At 39.1% G+C, this 26,478-nt stretch overlaps 3 protein-coding genes across 7 annotated transcripts; 1 reads left to right on the top strand and 2 right to left on the bottom strand.

Annotated features, from left to right (window-relative positions):
* Positions 1–550: 550 nt before the first annotated feature.
* On the bottom strand, positions 551–4,706 carry LOC137941346 (transcription factor MYBS3-like). Its single transcript, XM_068786710.1, has 3 exons — positions 4,290–4,706; positions 1,549–1,757; positions 551–1,378 (listed from the first exon to the last, which is right to left on the bottom strand). Exons 1-3 carry the CDS (start codon positions 4,579–4,581, stop codon positions 866–868), a joined length of 1,014 nt encoding a protein of 337 aa, XP_068642811.1. The 5' UTR covers positions 4,582–4,706; the 3' UTR covers positions 551–865.
* A 2,066-nt stretch (positions 4,707–6,772) lies between these two features.
* On the top strand, positions 6,773–14,768 carry LOC137941839 (uncharacterized). Of its 2 annotated transcripts, none has more exons than XM_068787436.1 (10): positions 6,773–7,031; positions 8,050–8,132; positions 8,216–8,293; positions 10,228–10,340; positions 10,420–10,485; positions 12,086–12,187; positions 13,050–13,593; positions 13,726–13,931; positions 14,119–14,282; positions 14,537–14,768. In XM_068787436.1, the coding sequence occupies exons 1-10, from the start codon at positions 6,910–6,912 to the stop codon at positions 14,676–14,678; spliced, it is 1,620 nt and encodes a 539-aa protein (XP_068643537.1). In that variant the 5' UTR covers positions 6,773–6,909; the 3' UTR covers positions 14,679–14,768. The 2 variants fall into 2 exon arrangements, with proteins under 2 accessions (XP_068643537.1, XP_068643536.1); XM_068787435.1 differs by having other exon boundaries at positions 10,408–10,485.
* A 3,464-nt stretch (positions 14,769–18,232) lies between these two features.
* Positions 18,233–24,048, bottom strand: LOC137940229 (NADP-dependent malic enzyme-like). 4 transcript variants are annotated; one of them, XM_068785173.1, is made up of 20 exons: positions 23,851–24,048; positions 23,224–23,513; positions 22,014–22,134; positions 21,849–21,923; positions 21,606–21,757; positions 21,419–21,524; positions 21,260–21,325; positions 21,060–21,155; positions 20,896–20,967; positions 20,726–20,809; positions 20,481–20,579; positions 20,309–20,356; positions 20,132–20,185; positions 19,947–20,045; positions 19,714–19,803; positions 19,530–19,607; positions 19,352–19,426; positions 19,165–19,255; positions 18,768–18,896; positions 18,233–18,666 (listed from the first exon to the last, which is right to left on the bottom strand). In XM_068785173.1, the coding sequence occupies exons 1-20, from the start codon at positions 23,878–23,880 to the stop codon at positions 18,578–18,580; spliced, it is 1,944 nt and encodes a 647-aa protein (XP_068641274.1). In that variant the 5' UTR covers positions 23,881–24,048; the 3' UTR covers positions 18,233–18,577. The 4 variants fall into 4 exon arrangements, with proteins under 4 accessions (XP_068641274.1, XP_068641275.1, XP_068641277.1 ...); XM_068785174.1 differs by having other exon boundaries at positions 23,224–23,510; XM_068785176.1 differs by having other exon boundaries at positions 18,320–18,666; positions 23,224–23,463; positions 23,851–24,047.
* Between the last annotated feature and the right edge of the window lie 2,430 nt (positions 24,049–26,478).

Below are 26,478 nucleotides of genomic sequence, written 5' to 3'. Positions count from 1 at the left end.
GTTCTAGCCCAGAAAATTTTCTTATCCAAATCCAAGACGCCTGATTTGATACCTATGAAGGATGGTCTTCCCAGAATATGTATAACTACTGCTATTGATCATCTTTACTATAATGTTATTCTCTTTTTATTGTTATTTTATCTTTTTCGTTACTATGATTTTGATCACCTACAAAGCAAGAAATAAAAAATTATAATTTATTGACCATTACACTCGAATCAGATCCAAATCTGACACCGCCAATTTTTTTAGGTTCAATCCATTAGTTGTAGGTTTGAATATATTTTATATTATCTGAAAGAAAGTCGACAATCGAAGGCCAACCTGTTGAAAATAAAGCTGATACAAAACCTAAAAATCATATAAGGCGAGCCCCTACATTGGATAAGAGTATTGTTCCCTACAAATACTAAGGAGCTCTCTCATCTTCTTCTTAGATTTTGTTTCAGATTTATACTAATCCTAGAATCCGACTGAAGCAACTAAATTGTTGCTACCAATATCAGCATTTTAACAGGCCAATCCCTCATTTTCAAACGGTATGAATAAGGATGGAAGTGTAGGAAACTGGTCTCACAACGACCATTACATCCCAAGAATGCTAGTCACATTGAATCGCACAAGCTGCAAGCGCAGGGCTGTTGGTGGCAAAATAATTGCCTTTCCCATGCCAAAAGGTATCCAAATGACAAGAAAAGAAGCCGATGTCACAATTTTGTTCGGTTGTTAGGGAAAACAGACTCGTTCTGCACCATGCGTTCTAACTCTTGCTGCGGAGACAGGTATGTCCATATACATAATATCATTTCTATGAAAAAGGAACTATTAGAAGATATGAACCCCCTTCTCTCTTTTCTACTGGAAGTCAAACTGCATGAATGGGGCTGCTGCTGCCCTGGCTCAAGCCTGAACCACGGGGTGCCGGGTTTGCATGAAATGCCGATTGTCGGGAGGGAGCACCGAGGAGTTTTATTGTGAGTTCTGATGGTTCTATACGGTTGTAAAAAGTCTCTCCAAGACTAAGCTTATTAGACATGCCCACAAGCTCATCCACATTGGCAGGATCCTTGGAGAGTATAGGAGTAGGCTTGTGAACTTGATGTGTCTCCCTTCTCTCCTCACATGAAGGAGTAAAATTTGGTGGCCACACAGGGAATGGAATGGGTATATACGCAGAGTAAAACGGTGGTAGCATTGGAGGCATAAAACTGTTGGAAGGAACAGTATCTTCTGGATCAGTTGGTGCATTACTGGAAATGGACTCCAACCTTTCAGACTCCCGACTGAGAGAGAGATGTACAGGAGGCAATTGACTTCTGTTTTCAGTTTCAGAAGGTAGCAGAAACTGCTCTTCCATTCCTGTTATTCGATCAGAAGGCTGTGCAGCAAAACAAATAGGAGAAAGGAATAAGCCCACGACAGGATAATATGTTTGACAGCTGAAACACGAACATGTATGTTAAAAAAAAACACCCACCAGAATAAGAAAATGAAAAAAATAGAACACAAGAAATAAAAAAAATAAAAAAAAATGACTAAGAAACATACTACATCTGGGGCCATATCAAATAAGCTTGATCTTCTCTTTCTTCTTGTTGAGTTGCTCTGCCGGATGAAATATTTTTGAGCATGGCTGGCAACTTGGGTAGGAGTCCTTGACACAACAAAATTCCGTGCTATCCCCCGCCAGTCACCTTTTCCCAGCTTTTGCAGTCCCACTAAGAATAACCTATGCTCTTCTTCAGTCCAAGGAATGCCTAAAACCAGCAGAAAGAATGGGGCAAAATTACTAACCAACTAATTGATGAAACCATGCAAAATGCCATTCGAGTGTAAAAGACAAACAGCTAAAAACTTCTGTACCATGTTCCTTCAAGAAAAATCTCATATTGAAGAGTTAGTTCCTTACTAATACAGCTTTCTAATCATCCAATAAAGCAACTAATACATTCTACCAGGAGTAGTTCTTTAGGATGCACAGATGTTGCTTGACCACTCTTTTGCAAATTAGTAGTGGTCAATCAGAAGATATCATCGTGCTGAATTTTAATCGCCTCCTCATGTTAGTTTCTGTTACTCCTTGTCTTCTTCAATAGTTCTCACTTCGGAAAGGAACAACTATAATATGTAGGCGAGGGAAAAATTATAATATGACATAAAAGGAAAGGCCTACCTAAAACACCTCAACCCTCATTTAATTGCAATTTCAATCTCACATCTCTTAAAATTAAAACTTAAAGCTAGACCAAAAACATATTGAGTTCTTACATCTACAACCCGCTATCCGGGTAAGAGTTTTCTTTTTTTTTGAAATAAAATGTGATGCAAATGAAAATTAAGATAGTATTTAAAAGCAGTGGACTGGTTCTGTCTTTTACATACATACCATATTACCTATAAAGATATGAAGCCAGCCATTCAAAGAGGTTTTCTAGTAAAAATTCTATTGCAACAGGAAGAAAGAAAAATTAAACATGTTAAGCAAAATAAAAATAAAAAATAAAAAACATAGCATCTCAGGCTGTATTGGGCATAATACTAGCAAAGAAGATGTGAGCTTCAGTCATATTCAGACATAATACAGACAGCCGAGAGCATACATATGGTTGATCCCAGCCTCTAGCAAGAATAGATCTTCTCATTATCCATTTCATTCCTCTCACTTTCTATTTTCCATGAATACGGTTTATATCTAAAGTTCATTTTTATGCATTAACTTTATCAAAAGACAAATGCAGGGGAGAAAAAAAGGGCTTCTTTAGGTAGAATAACAAGATTTGATGTGTAACCCTTTTGACTGTATTTTGCATCCATGAAAAGAAAAGGAGAATAGTGAACCTAGAAATGCACAATAAAAGACCAATATCAGATAAAAAGGTAGTAACGATAGAAAGAGAAATCATAAAAGACCAATATCAGATAAAAAGGTAGTAACGATAGAAAGAGAAATCATAAAAGACAAACAAATTGACAGCAGAGAAGACCGGAGGGAGATTCTCAACAGGACGTGTCAAACTAAGCCGGAAAAAAGTAAAAAAGATTCGTAAGAAAGAAAGAGCATAAAGATAAGGCTTTATGGCCTGCACGATGGATCTTAACCACTTTCCAGCAAACTGACAATAGAAAAATATACAAGACAAATACAGAGTTCTAAGAGGCCAGCTGATAAACATGTTAGCCCTCTTTTCAAACACCTATTGTGCAACAAAAATATTGTTCGGTTGAACCCAAACAATCAATTTGGAAAACTCGAAAAGAGCCAAGAACTTAATAGAAAAATTTCATGTAGGGAAATTGTTTCAACAACAACCCCTGAAGATTTGAACTAACGGAAAAATCACCCGAAGTTGGAGGAAAGCCCTGTGCTTGTGTTAGTCATACAACTTTTATTTTATTAACTAAAAAAGAGAAAAAGACCTTGAAAAAACAGATGCCGCCAGGTAAAAAATGGTGGATGCCTCCTTCAAAGTGCGTTCATCACATGTTCCATTAAGTTTTATTTTATGCTAGAATTTCGTGAGACGCATTTTGCCAAAACATTTTTAATACTCCAGCAGGGGTAATTGAAGGCCAAAAAAGGCAGAAGCCTCATACTGAAGAACCTAGAGACAGGATCGGGAGAATAAGAAAAAAGGAGCTCTAAAGAGGAAAGCCAAAGACTTCACTCACGACACCATAACAGAGAAATTACATGAAAACTTAGTAGGAAATGAAACGAAGTCTACTTTAGCTGATTCCTAAAATGTAATACAAGGTAGATTCCGAACTTATACAGACAATATACATAATGACGATAATAGCCAAAACAGGAAGGTAGAGAGATGTCTTAAAAAAGCCCAAAACAGAAACTGGTACATGAATACAAAAAGGAAGAAGGAGACAAGAGGAAACGAAACAAAATCAAACCACGTCAGACCTAAAGGATAATATTTGGAAATAGATGGTAGAAAAAAAAAACGAATTCAAATGAAAACCATCTTTACCAATCAGTAGATAAGCAATAAACACTAGGAATCCTTCCCAATTCCAAAGGAGACATTGTTTTTTCCCCAAACACTTCAACTTTGGGAAAAGAAAATGAAAACAAATAGTAGTAATAGGAGAGCTGGAAAAGCTATAATATTAGAAATATCGAAAGGATAAAATCAAAACAGTTGGAATGAACATAGAAACGATCAAGGATAGACAAAAATCAACTTGAATTTTTGAATAACAAAAAAAAAAAAAAAACTAAAAAAATAAATACAGCAAAAATCAACATTCATGAAATAAGAAAATGAAGAAAGAACCTTTTTTCCTCTCGGAACGACAATTGGAGGAGTAGGAGGCATGGGCAGGATCATCCGAAACATATCCCTCGGCCACGGGTGCCGGATCCTGCAAAGGATCAGAGGAGGGAGAGCCAGGGTTAGGAGAGGAGGAGGAGGAGTTGTAGTGCGCAGAAGAAAGATTGCCCATGCTCGCACTCTTCTTGATCGACCCATCCGTCAGCCTCACACCAAACAGCTTGAGGCCGCCTCTCGACGGGCACGTTCGAGAGTTGTGCCCGTTGTTGCTGCAATGGGAGCACCTCCGAGTCATGGTTCAACCCCAACTCCCCTTGGGCCACTCCAGCCAGACGGTGAAGGATGATGATCCTTTGTGAAAGTTTTCTGCGTTTTTCTCTTCGACCAAGAAGGGCAGGAAGTTTTAGAAGAGGAGGCGACGCCGTGTCGGGCTTTCTTTGTTGTCGAGGTAGAGAAAGCGCGAATTTATAAGGTCGGACAGACGACAAACAACTACGAAAATGCCATCGGACATTTGGAAGATATTTCTTCTCTGGGTACGGTATACATGATTGCGAGTGCCGTAAGCCATGCGGCTACGTCCTTGGCGTGTTTACTGTTTTGTGCTCACATAAAATGTTCTCCGCTAAATATACTTTTACGTTTTAATGCTCCATCAATTAGTTGTCTCATATATCCATCCCCTCCAATAAATCCCCATACATGATCATATTCTATCTACTCTTCCTCGTTCAGAGATCTGCTCCATTCCCTCGGCCCGTCAAATCGAATCTTAAATTATTAATTCCTTCTAACCACCTGATTTTGAAAAAAAAATTAAACTAAATCCACACTAACTCCCCCGCACCCCCCCCATCATGGTTACTGTACCCAACAGTCCGCCAAAAAACAGTCGTCCATCTCGCCTGAAGATACACATCTGTTTGGTGAGGCCCGCGTAGGGCGTTCACGTGATTGGCTTAGATCCCTGCGCCAGACGAGCCATCCACTAGAGTATTTAAATAATAATATGGCATCTTCAGATCGGATCAAAGCCGCTCGCTCTGACCTCATGCATGTTTACTTATGGGAAAGCTGGAGGCATGGAGCATCCATTCGGACGAAAAAAGCAACGAGCCTTATCGCAATGGACGCGTGGTAAAGCAAATTTGGCTTAAGTTAAGATCTCTCATGTGTGGGAGAACCGAAGTGGATAAAGCGTAGCTTAGGATTTGCTTTATATCCGTAAAGGATGAGGGAGACCTTTTTCTCGTGCAAATAACTATATTATCTTAAGGAGGAGGCGAGGCGAGGCGAGGCCCAGAACTGCCCAGACTTTACTGGAAAGATAAGCATAATTCGGGGCAGGGGATGATTATTTTACAAGAAAAGATACTAAAGAACTGGAGTTTCATATTTCCTGCCAAGAATGACGTCTTAACGCGAAGCTTGCCAGTGCCGTGGCTAATATTTTTTAGCACGATACGGTGCACTGGAGTGGAGTGGGGGCCACATGGGATCGTGGTTTTCCCCTGTCAAATTGCGAAGATAGTACGCGTGTTCGTGTTAATTTGGTCGAAATTTTCATGTAATTTCTTATTTGCGTACACAGTGACTAATAAAGGGATATCGTCGGGAAAGGGATACGCCGAATTCGCATCCGTTTACTTTTATCCACAAGAAATGGAGGAAGTTTTTGTCGTATCGGAACTTTGGACGCGACGTGATACGGGTTTTATTGAAGGGGGTTGGAGGCGTTTAGGACAAGGTGCGAGATACGAATGTCCGCCGAATTACTCAGCGCTAATCCGACAAAGTCGTATCCCATAATTAGAATTGTTTATTCGAGGAGGAATTTTTGAAATTACAAATTCTAATGTCATAATTTGGGCGACGAGGGGCAGCGGCGACAGCTCCTCCTCCTCTGGCCATTATCAATAGAGAGGGGGCTAAGTTTCCCTCCCTCGATGATCCGACTCAAATCAGAAAAGAGATAACCAAAGGTGTGCGCCTGATGCAACGAATGAGGGCACAGAATGTTTCGGTTGTTTGACCCATAAACAGTGTGATACTAGGGCTAGTAGTTCACAAAGAAATGGTCAAATGGTCATCTTCATTTCTTTCAAGCTTTACCATCAAAGATCACTCAATGCTGCAGAGGGCCGATTGCAAAGGGTTCTTCAAGTTTACTTTTAAAACTTTAGTGACGTCAGTATCTAATTATATTTATTGCCACCTCCTATATTGCTTGGAAGTGTGCTGTGAGCTTTCCCTTATTAATTGCTTTCATTGAGAAAAATATTGCCGTGGACCCTTCCTTTAAGTGAAGCTTCCCTTCCTTTAAGTGAAGCTTTGCTGGGTCCATCAATAAGCTACTAACTTTTGGCTTTCGCTGACCGCTGTCTACTGTATAACCAACGTGGACAAAGCGCTCTGCCAGCTATTTGTTGGCGCATTTGCTCTGTTCGTTGTAGTTTCGCACAAGCGTCGAACCCACATGAGAAACCTCCGTCTCTCCACTCTTCTCCAAAACCCACTCTTTTTTTAAACGTTAAGAGCTTCTCTGTATCTGTAATAGTAGTAGTAACTGCGAGCGAGCTTCCGGTTCCGTTCTCCTCCTCTCTTACCCGCCCTACACCTAGAGATGGACAACGACCGGATACGTGAGAATGAACAACGGCAAATGGATCAAATAAGAGAGCTGGATATGGAGGAACTACAAGTCGAGGAAGCTGATGAAGAGTCCGAAGATCCTTCTGATTTCAGGTTGAGTTTGTTACTTCTTTCCTTGGATTTGGTTTCTGATATCTTTTAATTGATTCTCCTCTACAGCATTGCTACATGTATTGATTTTGTATTGCTTCCGGTTTTTCCATTGATTTTTCGTAAGGAAAGTGATGTCTTTATCTTTGTTTTCATTTCAGTGTTTCCTTTATTTCGGAATTGGGATTTTTCTCCGTGTTCTGTTTTTTTTTTTTTTTTTCTTACAAAGTGACCACCTTAATCTGATAGGCTTTTGCCAAATTTCTGACAAGCTATTGGAGAAGAGGTTGTTGGAGAGAAAGGAATGCTAATCAGTTTTGGTTGTCCGCTCTCCTTAAAAGGAGAGTGGAAAATTGCTTCCTCTGGGTGTTTAAAGTTCCGTTGGACTAGAATGTATCCTGATTTCAGTCGAACTCTTCAGTTGGCAGCTGTATGCCAGTGTTTAAAAAAAAGTATCACTTCTCCCACAATTCGATGTTTCTAACTTTGAATTATCAACTATTAGGGACTGGTTTGCTTTGAAAAGTGTCCTCTTCTCCCGCTACCTGTTCCGTCAGTGGTGGCAAGAGGTTCATATGGCATCTTTCTCCTTAATATTACACCCCAATAATCACGTGAAGGGTAATGTCATAATTTAACTTGGTGATTTTTTATGCCATGAGAGAACACCTTCTGAAATGGCAGAAAACAAAATTTGCAGATGATGCCACCAGGACCTGTAAATGTAGTGGATCCTTTTTTTGGTAAAATTATTTGTCATTCATTATAAGAAGTCTATGGGGAATCAATATAAAAGGTTAATGAAAAAACTTGTACGACTTTTCTATGCTGGGAGTTGGAAAAACAAGTTGTCTATGTAGACATTTCTTACTTTAAAATGCTCGAAACATAGTAACTTTTACACCTACAGTTTTTTCTGTAGTGAAGCATATTTAAATTATTCAAGCATCTGTGCTGTAATCACAGTGACTTGTATAATTTCTCATCAGTTTTGAGTGTTTTTTATTTTTTTGCATTGAAGTGAGTATGGAGATGGAGGAGACTCTTCTGATGCTGACTTCACCTTTGATACGTCTCTGCCTTCTTTGCATTCATATCTGGGTGGTAGGCCTATCAACATGTCCTGATGTTTGCTCCTGAAGAACTTCATCCATGAGATCTGCTTTATGGTAACTTCTGTGTAACAGATGTTGAGCACACTCGGGGTAGAGTAAGTTTCCTGGATGGTGGTGCAATCTTGAGTCTTCCGATGTTCTACCTCGAAGGTGATTATTTTTTAAAGGATCTTAGCTTGGTAGTGCACATCTTGATGTTACCTCCCTTCCTTTTTATGATATTCTCTTTGTATAACATGTTGGTTACTTTGAAAAAGAAGAAAGTTTACATCATTGTCTTTTTCCAGTAATTTATTATATGAAGTCATCAACAACACTGAGGCTTAAATGTGTTATTTCTTGTGCATTTCTAAAAGGATGCTTGAATAGAAATTCAAAGATGTTTTTCTAGACATGTCAGGTTAGTTTTTCATAAGAATCTGACAGATTGAGGACCCATGTTTAATGTTAATTTCAATTTAAATAACTTCAGATCATATGAAAGTAAGGTCATTATGTCTTACTGAAGTCTTACTAATTAGATAGCAGAGTTGGAGTCTGGATGAACGAGGTTATTCACGGTTCCTACAAGAAAGCCGAGCCTCAGTAGAACCAGCTCAGGTCTTTCAGGTAGTTCGAGTATATTAACATCCATATTGTTGACTGGACCTTGGGTAAGATGCTGGATATTCACTGTTTTGTTTGCTTACTCCATCTCTGAAAAACAATTTGAAGTTTCCCAGAAGACTTTTACGAATTGCCATATGGGCAAAGTACTATTGGATGTATTAACATTGCGGAGATTTTTGGAAGATAGTCAACCCATATATGCTGAAAATAGTTAAGTTGTTCGAAAAGTAAGTGAGTCTTTATGGATAAAATATGAAAAGGGTCAAGGCTTCTTGGGACTTCAGACTACGTTGTGGCTAATACTGAAGGCCTCCTTCACATTCAAAGATCATGTAAGCTTCTTTCTCATCCCTCATTGTTAAGGGGGATTTGATGGTTAGGATATCTGGGCTGAAGATTATCGTCCATGCTTGGAGGGCTGGATCTCCTATTGAGAGATAACTTTCTGTATTTTTAAGATCATTTTCGAATGTTAGCTCGTGTCCGAATAAGCAAACTCCACTCAACATCTTGTTATAGGGAACTCCCTCGGTCTATAAATTGCTGATGCATCTTCTCTTAGTACTTTGTTCTTGAACAGAACTCCTATTCCCAGTGGTTGTAGAAGAGTCAAAAAATGCCCTCAACACCAGTAAATGCATGTAAAAAAATGTCACCAGTAAATGTCATCAGTGCTGGTTATTTTCCATGTCAATTTTTTTTCCTGTTCTCTAAATTTACAAAATTTAGGATGCGGGGGTGTATTTTATATGTCAATTATAGCTTAAAAACTAGTATCATCCCTGTGTATTTTATATGCCAATTATTGTTTAGAACAACTATCATCCTATTGTCATTCTTATTAATGCTAATTTGGGGTGGTTGTGTTCGTTTCTGAGATTCTTGCCCATGTCAAAATCTAAGATGCCTTGGGAGGTTTCGAGTATATTGCTATATAATGGTACTTTTATACAAGGGACAAAATCCTAGTTTTATAATTCGTCAAGTTGACCTGCAATTCAACTTGATTTACTTGGATTGGGGAGGGGGTGGGTGAGATTCGCCCATTCACCTTGAGTCCTCTTCTTGGACATGTGAGTCCCAACCTGACTCGGGCAACCTGACATGAGTTTTCATATGCTTGAATTGCTTCTCTTCTCCAGGTTGGAGAACCATGGGCAAGATGTCTCATCCCCCAAAAATTTGAGACGTCTCGCTTGATACGTATGACGTCTTGGCAAGACACCCACTCCTGATACCAATTGAATGCTTTGTTACCCACTCCTGATGCTAATTGAATGCTTTGTTATAATTAGGAAGAAAAGGACTATTGTGAAGTTGGCTTTATTTGAATTCATTTGTTGACAAAAAATTTCATGAAGAACAAGAAGGTTAAAGAAGTGTAGGTTATGTCAATATTTATGTGTAATTCATTATGGATAGTTTCCTCTCCACGTGGTGGGTAATTTTTATTTTTCTATTTAATAAATTTCCAGGTGTTATTTTGTTCCCTGAAGCCATTCTGCCTATAAGGGTTATTCAATCTAGATATAAAGCTTCAGTGGAAAAAGCAATGAGACAGGCTGATGCTCCTTACATTATTGGTGTAGTAAGTCAATCTTGCCTTTTTTTAATGTCTCTCTCATATTTCTTAATTAATATTTTATATGTTTGAGAGCTTGTTGCAGATACGCATTTACCACCGTTCCGGCAATACCAGGCGTTATTGTTCAGAAGTTGGAACAACTGCTGAGGTTTAAAATTCGTGTGCATTTTAGGTCTTTTCTCTGTAAATTTCATTCAAGTAGCCTTTTTTGAATTTGAATATGCTTGTGTTTTTGAAGTATTTGAACATCTCATCTGAAAAATTCCTGGAATTCAAAGACATTCCAAATGAATAGGATACTTGAAGCCCTTGAATGCTTTAAGAAACCAAATTAAGCTACAACAGTGTATGCTGGGACGCGTATTTATTGCTATGCCATTAAATTTCACTATTGTACTGCTTACCTATGTCTGTCTCTTCATTTAAGCACCTTTAGTTTTTTTTGAGTTTCTTCAATATACTTAATTGTTTGAATTTATTTCATAGTGGTTGGGACCTTTGGTTTGATGGCCATATGGGGGTTTTCTTAAAGGTCTTAGATTTCAGTTTCATTGATATCTGTGCTATGTTTGCCATATGTGTCTAGCGAATATTCATATAATGATAATAATAACAAAAGATCACTGAGGCTGGAGTCACAATTGGCTGGACCTGCATTTGTAATCGGCTGCTTCAAAAGAGGTACTGACTTAATAGGTAGACAGAAACCGGGCTAGACGTCTAGTTGCATTTACCAAACTGCCATCCGTCTATTTTCTCCTTTCCCTGATTCTAAGGATGACAAAAGAATGGGATCTACACAAGGTTGCCAGAAAATAAGTGAAAATTGCAGCAAAAGATTGAAGGACTATACTTGCTGCTGTCTCTGTACTCAAGAACAGGAAATCCTCTCTAAAACCATTTTAACTAAACAAAATATCTACTTAGGTTTATTATCTTTTTAACTTCAGCTAGAGGTTCGTAAGGTCAACTGTTTTTTTTTTGTGTGCATTAGTATCCATATCCTGCTCCATTTTCAGATTTTATTCGTTTATCTGCTCTTCAGTCGTTGACAACACAAGTCTTTTCTTTAAAGAATAAGAAGAAGAAGCAGAAGGAGAAGGAGGAGGAGGAGAAGATGAAGAAGGAAAAGAAAAAGAAGAACAACTCAGTAGGCATGAGAGCAAGAAAAACTTAAATTTGAAGATGTTAGTTAAAGAATGAAGCTTGGGTAGAAAGGGGGAAATTTGCTGGAGGAAAAGTATGACAAGTAAAAAACAGAAATACAAATGAAGGGCCGGGGGCATAGAAAAATAAAAAGGTAAAAGAAGAGGAAGAAAAAACTAGAGAAGATCATACCTATGAGATAAAGAAGATCTTGAGCCCCAGTTACTGGTTTCAGAAAGTCAAGTTTTGAGCAGGAAACTGTGAATGAAGTGGGAGGGAGGGAATTGCTAGTGTAGAGAGAATGAAATGTTTGCCATTAGATTAAAATTAATGGTTGAATGAGACTTGGGTCCAGCTATGTTAGGACCTCAGTCCATACTCCTTTTAACCTAATAATAACTATTGTAATACAACAATAAAATTCTTCAATCTGCTATCTTTTTTATAAATTCTCTAATTTGGTGGTGTGGTGACGGCCAATATATTTTTTGTTGAGATATTCCTAATATCCTGAGGATTTTACACTATGAATTACTGTCGGAGGTGTTTTCATGATTAACATCTTGTTTTGATATATTGTACTTTTTTATTATGCTCTTTAGATTCAGCAGTACAAGCAACTGCACAATGGTTCATTAAATGTGGTTACACGTGGCCAACAAAGGTTTCGTTTGCGTCGCATGTGGGTGGATAATGAAGGAACGGTATGTTTTATTTTATTTTATGGAGAAATGTCCTCTTTACTACCATGGAGAGAAATTTAAGTTTCAGAAATACTGATGAACTAAGAATGGTTCTGAATCTACTCGGTTCAGACTTCGGCTGGCAGTCTACTTGCCAGCATGGTGGGTGAACTGCATTTTTCTCATAAGTAAATGATGAAGTGGACAAGGAAAAGTCACCTACTCAATTAGTTGGGGAAAAGCTAGAGGCAAAACTGTGAGCACCGCCTCTCTTGAGGAAGAATGAGGCAATCAAGCTAGTGAGTTTGGAAAGGTCTTGAGCTTTGTTCATTGGAAAAAATAACAAAAAGAAGAAGAAAAAAAACCATCTGAGAGCTTATTGCTTCAGTTTTCATGCCCCAAAGTTTTTGAGTTTCCTTTACATATCCAATCTCTATAAGGAGGACAAGAAGTCTCTTCATATTTGAGCCAAATATAATCTGTGGATTGTTGCATTCTTTTTGGAAACACACAAGTCAGCAATGAGTTACATAAGGTTCAAATTTATCAATGTCTTCATCCAAATCTTTGTCTTCCCACCTCAGAAGGCTGCCTTGTGTCAAGGCATCTGCAGATGCCTACTTTTCTGTTTGACCATGAAGAGAAGGCACACTTTCTTTTTGAGAAAAAGTTAGTTGTCATTCAGTGTCGTAGTCATTCAGTGACATAAGATGATGGTGGACTGATGCACGAATACTGTAGTATGAAAATTATTTTGAGTTTGTTGACATTTGTGTAAACAAAATTCTCAATGTGGTACTGCCGATGAAAGCCCTTTTGTTAAAGTCACTGACTTTGAACTTTTGTGTTTTTCCTTTAATGACTTTGCTTTGCTGTCTACCAGCCAATGGCTGAAGTTCAGATTATCCAGGAGGATAAGCCCATGAGAACACCGAAAGATGCATTTGGAGCGTTGGCTTCAATAAGTAGCTCTAGGAGAAGCCAAGTTGGCTTATGTGGAGGATCCAGTGATACATCTTCTGCTATGTGGCTTAAGGAAGAAGACCTAAATGACTTGGATCACATCTCTGATTCAGCTGCAAGTGATGATTCAATTTATGATATGGAAAGTCACTATTCTTATGCTGATGTATCTGAAGATAATGGAAGTAGTGGTGAGTTCATCAGTAGTGATGAAGAACATAAGCCGCATAGTTTGGACAATAGAATGCGTGAAAACAGTAAATCTAGGTTCATTAGTTTGGGCAATAGAATGCGTGAAAGCAGTAAACCTAGGTCCGTCCCTCCTGCATTACTACCGGATAGACAACCTGTCAAGGCTTGGGCTGCGGACGAGCCTAAGTGGTTACATCGAGCACCGAGGGCTTTTTGGTCGCATTGGGTTTATCGGATGTATGATGCTTATTCTCTTGCTCGTAGAGCAGCAGGTAATAATTCTTGATTCTCTTTCTTAATTATGTGAAATTTGCATTGACATGGAGTCACTCAACTATCCCAAAAAGTTTTGCCCCATTGCTATTTCTTCAGCTTGTCAATCATTCTGAATGGTTTTCTTGCAGATATGTGGAAGGAGATACTTGGCATTTCCAACTTAGATTCTCTTACTAGTAAACCAGATATTTTATCCTTTCATATTGGCAGTAAAATTCCTGTCTCAGAATCTACAAGACAGGAGCTATTAGAGATCGATGGGATCTCCTATAGATTACAAAGGGAAATCAAGTTACTCGAGCACTTTGATACAGTTCGCTGTAAAAACTGTTTGGTAATACTTATATCTCTAGATACACGGGCAAGCATGTGCACACACACACACATGGCTTTTCTCTCAAAGTTCCATTTGTTGATAAACTTGACAGAAATTTTTTTTGGTTATTACTTAAGAATTAGAGAGACATAGTGCTCAGGTAGACTAGAAGCTTTCTTGGTCTAAAAATCTTTATTTTATGTAGACTGTGATTGCAAAGAGAAGCGATACTGTAATGATGTCAAGAGATGGTCCACTCAATGCATATGCAAACCCACATGGTTATGTGCACGAGGTCATGACTCTGAATAAAGCTACGGGACTAGCACTGATGGGATCTCCACAGAGAGAACATAGCTGGTTTCCTGGGTATGTGTAACCTTCTAAATTTTTTGGATGCTTCATCTTCTATTAGCTTTTGGTTGTAAACATCTTTTTTTTTTTTCAAAAAAATGTCTTTTCTCTCTGCGAGGGGGTAAACTCAAAGATTCTAGTTGAAAGTAGATGCCAGGAATCTCTTTTGGACTTTTTTTTTTTTTTGTTTTTTTTTGGTTTTTCATGTTCAGTTTTGCTATGTACTCCTTTTTCTTTGACGGAAGGAGCATAATATCAATTAGTTTTAGGTATGCTTGGACAATTGCTTATTGTGCTACCTGTGGAGCGACGACAAACATGGGCTGGTTTTTCACTGCAACCGATAAGATTCTTCGTCCTAAAGCATTTTGGGGGATCAGGAGTTCTCAAGTGGCGGATGAGATTCTCTAAATGGAAATTGATGAGAGGTCCTCCTTATCTTACTTTCAAAGTCTCATACAAAATGGTTATACATGTACAGTCAATATAGCAGGGATTGGTCTCAAGACATTATCTCTATTATGTGACTATGACTATCCATTAGTGGAAAATTTCATATGACTTTTGCCATATTTCTTACCTCTTTATTTTCGAAATATTAGTTTTTTGTTGATACAGATAATATTACTAGTCTGATGGAAACAAAATAATCAAGTAGTCATTCGAATTTGCTCAAACACACAAAAACAATAGTCAATTCCACTAGCAAGCGTTATCCGGATCAGTAAAGTTTTGCTCTAAGTTTGACGTTTGGAGCACCTCTTGTAGCCGCCAAAGAAACCACTAAATCTCCCATATCTATCGCGTTATATGACTTTTGTAAAGTTCAGGCCCTCATCCAAAGAACCCCGGACATCATCAACTTAGTGGGTTGATGAAGTATGTTGGAATATTTATTTGTATTAACTGGGTCAGTCTTTGTATAAGATCGGTGGGGTTGTTTTTCTAAAAAGTTCGAGTATTTTAGTCAACATGGTATCAGAATTTATCCCGGATTTTTCCGGTTAATTTATCCACGGTTTTCCCTGTGCAAGGGAGTGGTGGAACCCAAAAGTCATAACTATGGTTTTTGAGTCCAGTTTAGCTGCACTTGGCTATTAAGTCTTTGAGTGCAAGTTGCTAGCTCGAAATTAGGACGCTTGGATGAGCAAGACTGATCAGGCCACCATTAATCTGTGGTACTTTTTGTTTTTCTATTCAATCAAGCGCCGCGTCGAGCAGATCAGTCAACATTGAGGGACAAAAGCGATCCTAGTATTCTAACCCCTAAAGAAAGTCCAAGATCGAATTATTCCACTTTCCACGAGTAAGCTTCCGTAGATTCGCGCGGCGTTCCTTCTCCTCATAAAAGTGATAGCCAACGCCTTCCGCCTTTCCCATGAACTTTTCTCTTTTCAGTCTATAAAAACCATTACAGACACGCCCAGTTGAATCTATTTCGGAGAGAGGGATGTCGTCAACGTCGGCTGCTTGTCCACTGGATTTATGCTTCGATCTCGATGAAGTTCTTACCATCGGAGATGTTTCCGGCACAACGACAGCGGCGGAGACGTTTGTCTCTAGTTTGCCGACGGCTGCATCTGGCGGGCTTTGTTCGGTTTGCATGGAGGATTTTGAGCCCGGAAGAGGCGGCAAGCGGTTGCCATGCTGCCATGTATTCCACGGCAGTTGCATCTCCGCATGGCTCTCACGCGGGGACTCTTGCCCGGTCTGCCGGTATCAGCTTTCACATCGTATCTGAAAGAAGGATACTCTCCGACGACAATAGACGAGTTCTCTCCGGCCATTTAATTTATTTATTTTTCGTTTTCTTCTCCTTTTGTTTGTATTGTACGTCAATCAGAAAATCAACTCCTTTTTAACATTTAATATTTTCTTCTGTTAGTCGCTGCTTTTGGATTCCATTCCGTCGATCTTGTGGTTCATAACGAGGAGACATCCATCCATCCATCTCTCAATTATTTTCCTTCCGGCAAACTTGGTGGCAAACCGGCCGACGGCTAAGACCTCTAAGGATTTTATTAGTTACGAAGAGATGAATGTAACCACTGTAATGGGGTCACAGTGGTTAACGGCGAAACTCTATCATCGCATCTGTGATCGTCGGCGAATTCAAGAGACCTGTAGACCTACCTGCTACCAGCAACAAGTTGCTCAAGTTCAATTACTCTTTGGCTGCCCATGGAGCTGGCAAAACCAGATTCGAAAGACAGATTTCGAGTTGACTTTGGGAAATTCTTAATCAAAGCCTCAATTAATCTCTTAAAGAAACATTTGTATGGTCTAGTGCGAAGGTTATCAAATAATTGATTACGAAGTAGTGAGATCAATTCCACAATTTAGAGGCACATCACATCACTATTTTACAAAGCCTTCTGCTACATTGAATATAAGCAAGAGACATCTATTTTCCATGTTTGTAACCTGGACTGAAAGAGGCGGACTTTCTCTTATTTTAGAGTATCTTACTTTAAAAGCTTAAATAAGTGTAGATTCTTTAGGTATTCTTTCTTACTAAGAGAAGCCGACAGTGGTTTGCCACTGGATCTTGATTATATAATCTTATAACGAAATATAACGTCTAAGTGAGCTAGATTCTATTCTTATAACTGTAAGCACTATGTATATGGTATTTTAGAAGGTTCAACATTTGAAGTATAATATGAAGTGCCAATTTATTTTTATGCGAAAGACACTGAATGTTGGCGTAGGAGTAGCAAGACTAAAAAAGAATCTGATACATCATGCAAGAAGCAAACATATTTGGTTGTGGAACTCATTAAACAAGATGGTGATATTTGGTTGTGGAAAATGTCTACCAAAGATTGATTGTTGCTGATGTCTCTAGTGACAGTAATTCTTTGGAACCAAAGCCATAAATATCTAGCAAAAGAATTTAGACTTTTTGATGTCGAAAACATTTTTCTCTAATCGGACAACAAAACGCTACTAAAGTCATTAAATCAATCAGTCAGTCAGACCGAGACCAACAATTCTCCTTCTGCTTAACGGTCCAACTAGTGGTTTAATCAAGTCGAACCATGGTGATTGAAACAGATTCAGTTCGTATAGATATACAGACTCTTGAAAGAAATGTCTGAATTATAATCATCAACTCAAATAAATTAAGTTTTTTTATCATTAAAATACGAGATATTGGTAAACCCAGATCATTATTATTTATATATATTATAGGAAGGGGGCTCGACTGTTTTAAGGAACAACTAGACGATCTCACATGAGATGACAGTTTGTTAAAACCTGCTCCTACTATGAACAAAGGATTTGAGTAGAAACTGGAAAGCATTAAAGACTGTTAGAGTAAATTGAGAAAAAAATTGGAGAGAAAGGTGAGATGGCATATCCTGCTAAGATGGTTAGCTTTGTTTCCGTTGACAAAACAATGGGATAGAAATAGGGAGAGCCAGAGAGGAACATTGGGATTTCAGGTGACCTCAGATGAAATTGGAGAGAAACCTAAGAGAATCTAGCTGACAAGGCAGCGGGTGATGAATCAGGAGTGGAAAATTGGGATTTTACATGAACTGAGAAAAATCAGGATGAGAACTGGATATGAGATTGATAGTCATGAAATTGAATTAGGATAAAACCAACATATTCAGGATTCAGTATGTTTTGTTGTAGTCAAACCCATTTAATCAGTGATAGGGTGAAATTTGTTTCCTATAATCAAAATCAAAATCACAATTTCAACAAAAGTGGGGAGAGTTTTGCTTGGACTTAGGGCCTAATGGGGTTAACCCAAAACGACTTCTGTTTCATAGACGAGGCAAGGCTTTCCCAAAGAAATGTCCATCAATTTTGATGGTTCATTATAGAAACTAAGCCTTCTAAGTGAGCCCGATCTTACCTTCCAAATGTCTTCAAGTTCTGAATATTTGCTGTAAAACATCTCTTGCGCATGAATTTCCCGCTTCTTACAATCCTTCGTTAAGATGGCTCCAAATATCAACTCGTAGAAGCTACATTAAGCGTTGCTGGTGTACAGCGGAAAGAAATACAAATGCATGAGCTAAGAGTGATCTACAACGTACTTAAAATGGACGATACCATTATTCAAATAAGCCAAAGCTACAATTACCTACTAACCATTACATTCATTCCCTTTTGACTATTAACTTAAGACAAGAGGAACCCCAAAAAAAACCAATAGGGAGAGAGAGAATAGGATTAAAAGAAAATAAATAAATGAAGAACCCACTGATAAAAGCACAACGACAAGCTTCCACACGTAAAGGACCGAACATCAGAGCCCTGGAGGTTACAAAACTGAAGACTGTTGCGCCTATTTATCGGTAGTTGCGGTAGGCAGGGCTGTACATGCAACTCTCCGCATATTTTACTAGATCCTCTGGTTGAGGGAGATGGGTTGCCAAACCTGGACACGGATAGACCAATAAAACGAGTTAAAAAAGCCTCTGAAGCCTGGCCGGTAAGAAGGCTTCAGACACATAGAACAAATGAACATCCAAAGCTTACCAAGTTCATATGCCTTGGCAGCGACTTTAGCAGCTATATGGGCTGAGATCTTTCGGATATTGGAGAATGGCGGGTAGATCAGTCCCTTGTCAAAGTTCTCTTGCGTCACCTGTGCAGCTAAAGCTTCCGCTGTTTCCAAGCAAAGAACCTAATAAGCATTATAATCAAAAGCAAATCTTCGTTTGCTATCAATAATCTTAATCTTATGACATGCATTATGACAAACATTATGAAAAAAGAAGAGTGCAGTCAGCGGTTAGTTAATGCTCTCCTACAACTTCAAATGCCTAGCTCAACTAAGCAGAATTGATCTACGACACATTGTAGTGGTCTAGTGTTCGATATTCATTCTTTCTTTCCAAATTAGTGACACAAGCTGACAAAAGACCAAACTCACAGGCTGTTAACAGCATGTCATCATGCACACGGATTGCTCCAGAAATAACCAACCCCAGACCAAATCCAGGGAAGATGTATGCATTATTAGCCTGCATTACAAAGAGAACACATATATATAAGAAAAGTCCATCAGAATTGCTCCAATTGGAATAAAGGATCTAAAGTTGCAAAATTTGAAGTCAAACCTGGCCTGGCACAAAAGTTTTACCATTGTACTCAACAGGATCAAATGGACTTCCACTAGCAAAAATTGTACGACCCTGTTCAGAGAAAAAAGGTTATATTGAGTTTTATAATTAGATTAAGCTACGTTTCTGATTTACTTTATGAGGAAAACAGCAGAGCAGCAGAGACTCCACTTACCTTACTCCATGTGTAAGCTTCTTCAGCCGTGCACTCCGATTGTGAAGTTGGGTTGGAGAGAGCCAATATAAGAGGTTTCTGATCCATTATAAAATGTTAATTAATTGATAAAGTAAAGACATGACAAAACGACATTCATACATAACACAGAGAGAGAGAGAGAGAGAGAGAGAGAGAGAGAGACCTCATTGAAGGAAGCCATTGCCTCAACCACTTCTTTTGTGAAAGTTCGACCCACTCCAGAAGACCCAATCAAAACAGTCGGCTTGATGGCCTGAAATAAATAAATAAAGGAAAGCATAAGACAATGAAGAGCTCATCAGAACACCTTGACTCAAAAAACATGGCAAAAATAACGACTTCATCGCAATCAATGAAAAGAAAAGCACAATTGAATTTCAAACCAAGATTCCATACCTTAACAGCATCTAAGAGGTTGTTAACAGGCTCGTGTTCGTGGGCCCATGGCTGCTTGAAATGTTGAAGTGATTCCTTACGAGAACTAACAATCAACCCCTGATGAAAGGAAAATCATTAATAATTTGCTGAAACAGATATAAAATAAACTTAGTCCACGACAAATAACTTCAATAAAGCAAAACCTTGGAGTCCACAAGCCAGATCTTTTTACGAGTCTCCTCCAGTGGAGCTTTTGTCTGAAAAAGAGCAAACAGATAAATTTCATTATCTTTCATGTAAAGGATGCGGAAAAACAACAAAACCTCTCTAAAACACTTAGGTAATAGTCATCAGAGTAAAAAGACACAGGGACTTGATACCTGTTTTGACATTTCCAAAGCTATGAGTTCTGCTATACCAGTCCCAGCCTGCAACCATAACAATTATGTTTATACTGTCATAAACTGAAAAGCAGGAGACCAACTTGCAAAGACAGAGAGGAGACCGACTTGCAAAGACAAGAGTATTCTAATAGAGAAAGGGCAAATTCACCTCGCCAGCACCAAGGAATAGGAAAGTATGCTCAGCTAAGGTCCCACCAAGTAACTTCAGGGCCGCAACAAGCCCTGCTAGGACCACTGAAGCTGTCCCCTGCAACAAAAAGCATTCCATCAATCAAAAGAAAGCAAACTAGAAGGAAGCTGATGACAGTTCAAACTTCTTCAACCTCGTATCTGCTTCAGAAAAGTAGCGCATATAATATGATTTGCCAACAGATTAAGTAAACCAATTATCACCTGTATATCATCGTTGAAGACAAGATGAGAGCTTCGATACTTTGAAAGCAAGTCAAAAGCATTGTGGTTTGCAAAGTCTTCAAACTGCAAAATGAGAAGAGAATATTTTAACTGTGTAACCAGTGCGTGAGTTCAAAATAAAAGGCAATGGAGCTATGAACATGACTAACCTGAATGAGGACTTTCTCCCCATAGTTCTGTTTTACTGCGGTCATGAACTCTTGAAGAAGCTCAGCATATTCCTAATTGTACATAGAAACCCAAAAAAGGCTTAATGCTAATAGAAGGTAACAGAATGTATAAATAGAGCTACACATAAATTTGCTAAATGTACCTGGCCTTTTGCACGCCTTTGTCGAAGGCCAATATAGAATTCATCATTCAACAACTTCTCATTGTTTGTCCCAACATCAATAGTTACAGGCAAGCACTGCAAATAAGAACCCAGAATTTATAATTCCAAAGTTCTTGTAGATAAAGGACCAGAAGCCATAGAGATATAGTATTGATTAGTTTGAATAACAAATTTCTTACAGCAGAAGGTCGAACACCCCCTAATGCAGTGTAAAGAGCAAGTTTGCCAACTGGAATACCCATTCCCTGCAGAAGTTACATCAACAAGTCACCTGTTAAACTTTAAATGAGGAGAAAGTAGAACACTTGGATATGACTTGGATTTTAAAGGGAAGCTACCTGGCATCCAAGATCTCCAAGACCCAAAATACGCTCACCATCAGTGACAACTATAACTTGAATTCGTTTTTCAGGCCAATTCTTTAACACCTCAAGAACTTTCCCTCTGCCAAAATCGTAGAAGATTCAGGAACCATCTTTAAAGCGTAAAAGATGAATAGAATCACATAAATCATCAAAAGCTTACTTCTCTTTTAGGCTAATGTAAAGACCCTGTGGACGACTGAAAATGCTTCCATATTTCTGACAAGCCTCACCAACTGTTGGAGTGTAGACAATAGGTAGTAGTTCCTCAACATTATCCATAAGAAGTTTGTAAAACAGCCTTTGATTTCTCTCCTGCAAGAGAAAAAAAATTTTAAAAATGTAAGATAACCAACAGCATTTAGTTGGCAGCCCAATGCCAAAAATGTGGGTCTCAAGTCAATACCTGAAGATCCATGAGCGCCATGTACCTGTGCAAAGGAACTTGGTATTGACGGAGATTATGCATGATCTTTCGTTCCTGCAAAAATAACAGAACCAGAACAAGTCAAAAATTGAGGAAAGGTCATAAATAATTTTTTTCTTATTGAAAACAAAGAGAATCACGTACCTGGAGCTCTTGAGACGCACATGCTGGAGGAAGAAGGCCTCGCAAATAGTGGGCATCTCTCTCCTTCTCCGTGAAGGCAAGGCCTTTATTGTGGTGAGGGTCTCTCAACAAAGAATACCCGCTATAACACAAAATGAAAGATGAATTAGCTCAGAGACAAATTATACGTTGAATGGAGACTTGGAAATGGAGTGTGTGTGGTAAAACCAAATTAAAGGGAACAGTTTTCCAAAAGGAATTTAAAGATGTAGAAACAGATATATCTAGAATTCCAATTAGGGCAAACGCGACCAATAATGTGCATGAATTAAAAAGCAATTTGTCTGGGATAATGAAGAAGATAGACGGACCTAGACAGGGCCTTGCTCTTCAACAGAAGGACAAAAAATAAAAAAGCCAGCAAACATCGGAAAACACATTCAGTGAAGTCCTTTAAGGAAAACCAAACACATAGTCGACAAACAATTTAGAGAAAAGAACAGCTCCGTCGGTTGGAGAAAACGGGAAAAAAAGGGTAGGACGTAAAAGGAATAGGAAAAGCCTGGACAATTTTGTTCTTTAGAAATTACTTCACGATTCGAAATCTTGCGAGTGACAATAACTCGAAAACACGAAGTCAAAAGGAAATTGTGGACTGCGGTATTAATCGTTTACGTAATACCGGATTCGACAGATCCTTAAAGGAACAATTAAAAAGGAGGAAAAGAGTAACGATCCCCTGGTTCTGTTTCTAAATCTCTAAAGCATCACATATTCATTGACGACGGAGTGAAATCCTACCTGGAAAAGAAAAGGTCGTCACAGTAACCGGAATAAAATACTCAAAGCATCGGGTAGAAACAAAATAAAGAGCAGAAGTTCGGTTCATGCATCGATAAAACTAAAGCAGTAGTTTTTTTTTAAAAACACGAAGAGTAAATTTAGACAGCTTGCCAACCGAACACGAAAAGTTAAAAAACACATACACACGACATAGCCATCATCCCCGGAAACCTTACTTCCAAACGGGAGAAACAGAAAAGAGACACAACGTCAACATAACCATAAATACACGCACAATAGAAAAAAAATACCAAAGTAAAATAAAAAAGGATATACATACACCCAAAATAAATTGAAAAGGAGGACATAGAGAAGTAGACATTTGCATATTAAACCAAGAAAGACACAAGATTAAAGATCGAAAACAAAAAAAAAATCTGTCACTGACCAAGCAACCGTAACCGCCCATGGGGTAACAGGCTGATCCTGCGTAGCACGATCCTCGCCGTAGACGTCTTGAACTCCTCCTCCCACAGTCGATTTCGAGTCCATTTCCAGAATTGCAGCCTCGTCCATCGTCTCCTTCAAAGTGAAAGCACGAACTTTCCCTTTGCCGTCCAATCCTCCTCTGCCGTTACCACAGCACAAAACCACGACTCCGGAAGCTTTTCTCTGAGAAGGAGAGGAGCTAGAAGACGAAATACCAGAAAAACCGAGGGAGTTGTTGTTTGTGTTCTGCTACAATCAGACAGACAAACAAAGCACCCCAACAACGCCTTTTATAACAAAAAAAAAAAAAAAAAAAAAAAGAAGAAGAAGAAAGAGAAGCTAGAATGAAATCATAACCAGTTTCTAGAAGACTACTACTATGAGAGAGCAGAGCGGAAAAAGAATTAATAAAATCCCATCTTCTGGTTTGGCAAGTCAAAAATACCGACCACATAAACAAACCCAATCAACGAATGGGAAAACAAAAAAGAGGGATCTCCTCGATTCGTATTACCCTTTCTGGTTTTGCAGTAATTGTCTAGAAAGCTCTATAAAACAATAAAAGTAGCGCAGTTAATATTTTTACCAGGAAGGCGCTTCGATTTAAAGAGATCATGGCGAAGAAATGGAGAGAGCTAAAGAGAGTCTTTCGGTTTTGTCTGTGTCCAGCGAAGGAGAGAGTCTTCGGGGTTGCTCCTCGTTCGGCTCCCTTTCTCCCTCTCAGGAGAGAAACTCGGGCAACAAAATAAGAATTTGTGAAGAGGGAGAGAAAAGGGAGCGAGAAAGCTTCGGATGCGTGAGTTTCGTTTCTTTATACTCCCTCGAGGTCCGGACGGGGTGGTCTACTTTTTATGTTTTTTCCCCACATTTTCTACCCTTTTTCATTTCATTTTGTCGCTTTGTTTCTGCGATGTTCCCGTTCCCGTTCCCAGGAGTTGTTTCCGCGGCTCTCTTGACTGAGCCGAGCCGGTTAAAACTTCACTTTCCTTCAATCTGCGCCCACCGCTCCACGTCCCCAACTGCCCATCTACATTAAAACCCACTGCTACGCGTCTCAGTCTCACTTTCCTGTTTCTCCCCATAAAAGTTAATTAAACGTTAATAATGTATTTTGATCACAAATAAGGTTAGTACGATTTTCCCGTTTTTGCCGATCCAATCTGTAAAAAAAACGGTAAAATGGATAGACAGCCATCTTGGTTATACAAATTTGTCCATTGGAATTAAAGCTATTAAGAGTCGAATTAAATGGGTAGGTTGTGGTAGTCCGTTGAGAGGGTTGAACAATAAGGTTGAAAGACACGCTTGCATTGATCGGCTGGTGAAGGTCAGATCGAGCCGAGTGCTTTCCGACTTGAGTGACTAGGATTCGGACACCCAAGGAATGAACAGGGTCTTGTCCTCCTCCGAGCTCCGCGAGAGGACCCATAGGCATGTCCGACTGATCTGAGTGAGGCCAGGTGGAAAAGAGCGCTTGGCGTCCCACACAGCGGTAGGTCCAAAGTGGGAGATCCTATATCCGTTATCCGCCTCGGCAACTTGTTCCTTTTGGGTAATTACTAATTACCAGATGCAGAGCGGGAAAAGATAGGAGTGGTTCAACCTCCCGACGGCGTTTTTTGAGTCTGGAAATGTGGCATCGAGTAGCAAACACGTAATTAGAATAAAGATGGACAAACGTGGGTTCAATCATCCAATTAAAAAGGCTACAAATATTTCACATTGGGTCAATCAAAGGAAATCGGTTGCGGTAGGCCGCGCACATTGGTTTACCGCTCTGAAAAGCGCGTTTCTTCGGTCTGAACTTTGAAAATCCTTTTTCCTCGCATTTCTAACATTTTACTACGACCGCCGACGCTGATCGCTGTCGTCGAGAAACGGGAAAATGGGGAAGATCAAAATCTCGCGGGTTCCTCATTCCAACTAGTCATTGACCTCTGAGGTTTTGGGGGGAACAGGAGATGTCCATTCGACCACGTGGTAAAGTGATGATGGAGGAGACACGTCTGGTGGTGGACGCTACGACGCGTCGAGGTTCACTCAACGTCATCATTTTTATTGGCTTCTATACTTTGTGCCCCCGTCTGTAGTAGTAGGCAAAACCCAGCCCTCTGCAGCAAAGGTGGTGCGCGTATTGTTTTTCTGACAAGTCACGTGCAAGATGCAACAATAAAATAATTAATTTCATCAAACGCATCTCACGTTGCCGCGTGAATCACCAGATCCCGCAACTCATATTTAAATAGAAAAATGAATGTGCAAACAATATAAAAACAATAAAAATTGTGCCCTGTAAAATTAAAACTTAAAAGGTCTTTTTCCTGATGATTAGAAATTGTAAAAAGAGAAAAACAAGAGCATCACTGCATCAGTCTCAGATCCAACCGAAAAGAGAGTTCTGATGAAGTAATTGATTTCAGAAAGGGACTTAGTGACGTGCAGCTAATCAGGAAGAGACGTTGCTGTCACGGTTAGATCAACCCATTTTTTAATTTTCAAGTAAATGATCCATCATCTGTTTATATTATAATCTGGGATTAGATGAAATAGATTTGAAATCAAAAGCGACTTATGTTAGGAGTTTGGTCACCAATCTCCTATTCTTATATTTTAATTTCACACATTAACGTTAAACTACTGTAAGACAATAATGTGTACATGTACAGAAAAATAATAGTGTACGTGACATTTGTGTCTATATCGGCAGTAACTCATCCTTCCTTGATAACTAAGTTTATTTGGCGCTTCATGCATGCCCCAGACAGTGGGAAGGGATTGGGTTTTTAATTATCAGGAATGGGTCGATATCGCTCCAACTAAAATGGCGGTGGTTCGACACACGGCTTGAAGATTGGATTCTTCTCTTTTCTGGACCATTTATTGTTTTATGGAAAAAAAGGAGAGAGAAAAAGGCTGTGTGTGGAGAAATAGCAGCCACTCGATGCTAAAGCTGTCATCTTGTGCCCGACTGCTCTTGTCATCTGCTGGGGGCTCACCTTTGAGGCGACTGCAAACGCTCCTGGGAGGGCTCCGCCTTTTCTTTTGTTTTTTTTCCTTTAATATTGGCATGTTATTCACGCCCTATCAATTTTCATTTTGTTTTAAATTCATAAAAGATCTGTTTAGTGCGATCAATACTATATAAATTGAACACGCATATTGCTTGTAACTTCTTGTTACAAATCTGATTTTAGAGGTAAAGTGTGGGGGGTAC

This window comes from Aristolochia californica, unplaced genomic scaffold, assembly GCF_029961685.1.
Source record: "Aristolochia californica isolate CCGP_79_NKW_82.1479 unplaced genomic scaffold, dmAriCali1.0.hap1 SCAF_9, whole genome shotgun sequence".
NCBI classification, from domain to species: Eukaryota; Viridiplantae; Streptophyta; class Magnoliopsida; order Piperales; family Aristolochiaceae; genus Aristolochia; species Aristolochia californica.
This window is presented reverse-complemented; position numbering and strand designations above follow the sequence as displayed.

What these genes read in the sequence shown, in the direction of transcription:
- LOC137941346 (XM_068786710.1), bottom strand. Translation starts at nt 4,581, where the DNA reads ATGACTCGGAGGTGCTCCCATTGCAGCAACAACGGGCACAACTCTCGA. An exon ending in TCGTTCCGAGAGGAAAAAAG is followed by an intron (nt 1,758 to 4,289) that starts GTTCTTTCTTCA and finishes TGCTGGTTTTAG; the next exon opens with GCATTCCTTGGACTGAAGAA. An exon ending in TTGATATGGCCCCAGATGTA is followed by an intron (nt 1,379 to 1,548) that starts GTATGTTTCTTA and finishes TTTGCTGCACAG; the next exon opens with CCTTCTGATCGAATAACAGG.
- LOC137941839 (XM_068787435.1), top strand. Translation starts at nt 6,910, where the DNA reads ATGGACAACGACCGGATACGTGAGAATGAACAACGGCAAATGGATCAA. An exon ending in TTTGCATTCATATCTGGGTG is followed by an intron (nt 8,133 to 8,215) that starts GTAGGCCTATCA and finishes TCTGTGTAACAG; the next exon opens with ATGTTGAGCACACTCGGGGT. An exon ending in GGGTGGATAATGAAGGAACG is followed by an intron (nt 12,188 to 13,049) that starts GTATGTTTTATT and finishes GCTGTCTACCAG; the next exon opens with CCAATGGCTGAAGTTCAGAT.
- LOC137940229 (XM_068785173.1), bottom strand. Translation starts at nt 23,880, where the DNA reads ATGATCTCTTTAAATCGAAGCGCCTTCCTG. An exon ending in TAAATCGAAGCGCCTTCCTG is followed by an intron (nt 23,514 to 23,850) that starts GTAAAAATATTA and finishes GTCTGATTGTAG; the next exon opens with CAGAACACAAACAACAACTC. An exon ending in GTGCGTCTCAAGAGCTCCAG is followed by an intron (nt 21,924 to 22,013) that starts GTACGTGATTCT and finishes TTATTTTTGCAG; the next exon opens with GAACGAAAGATCATGCATAA.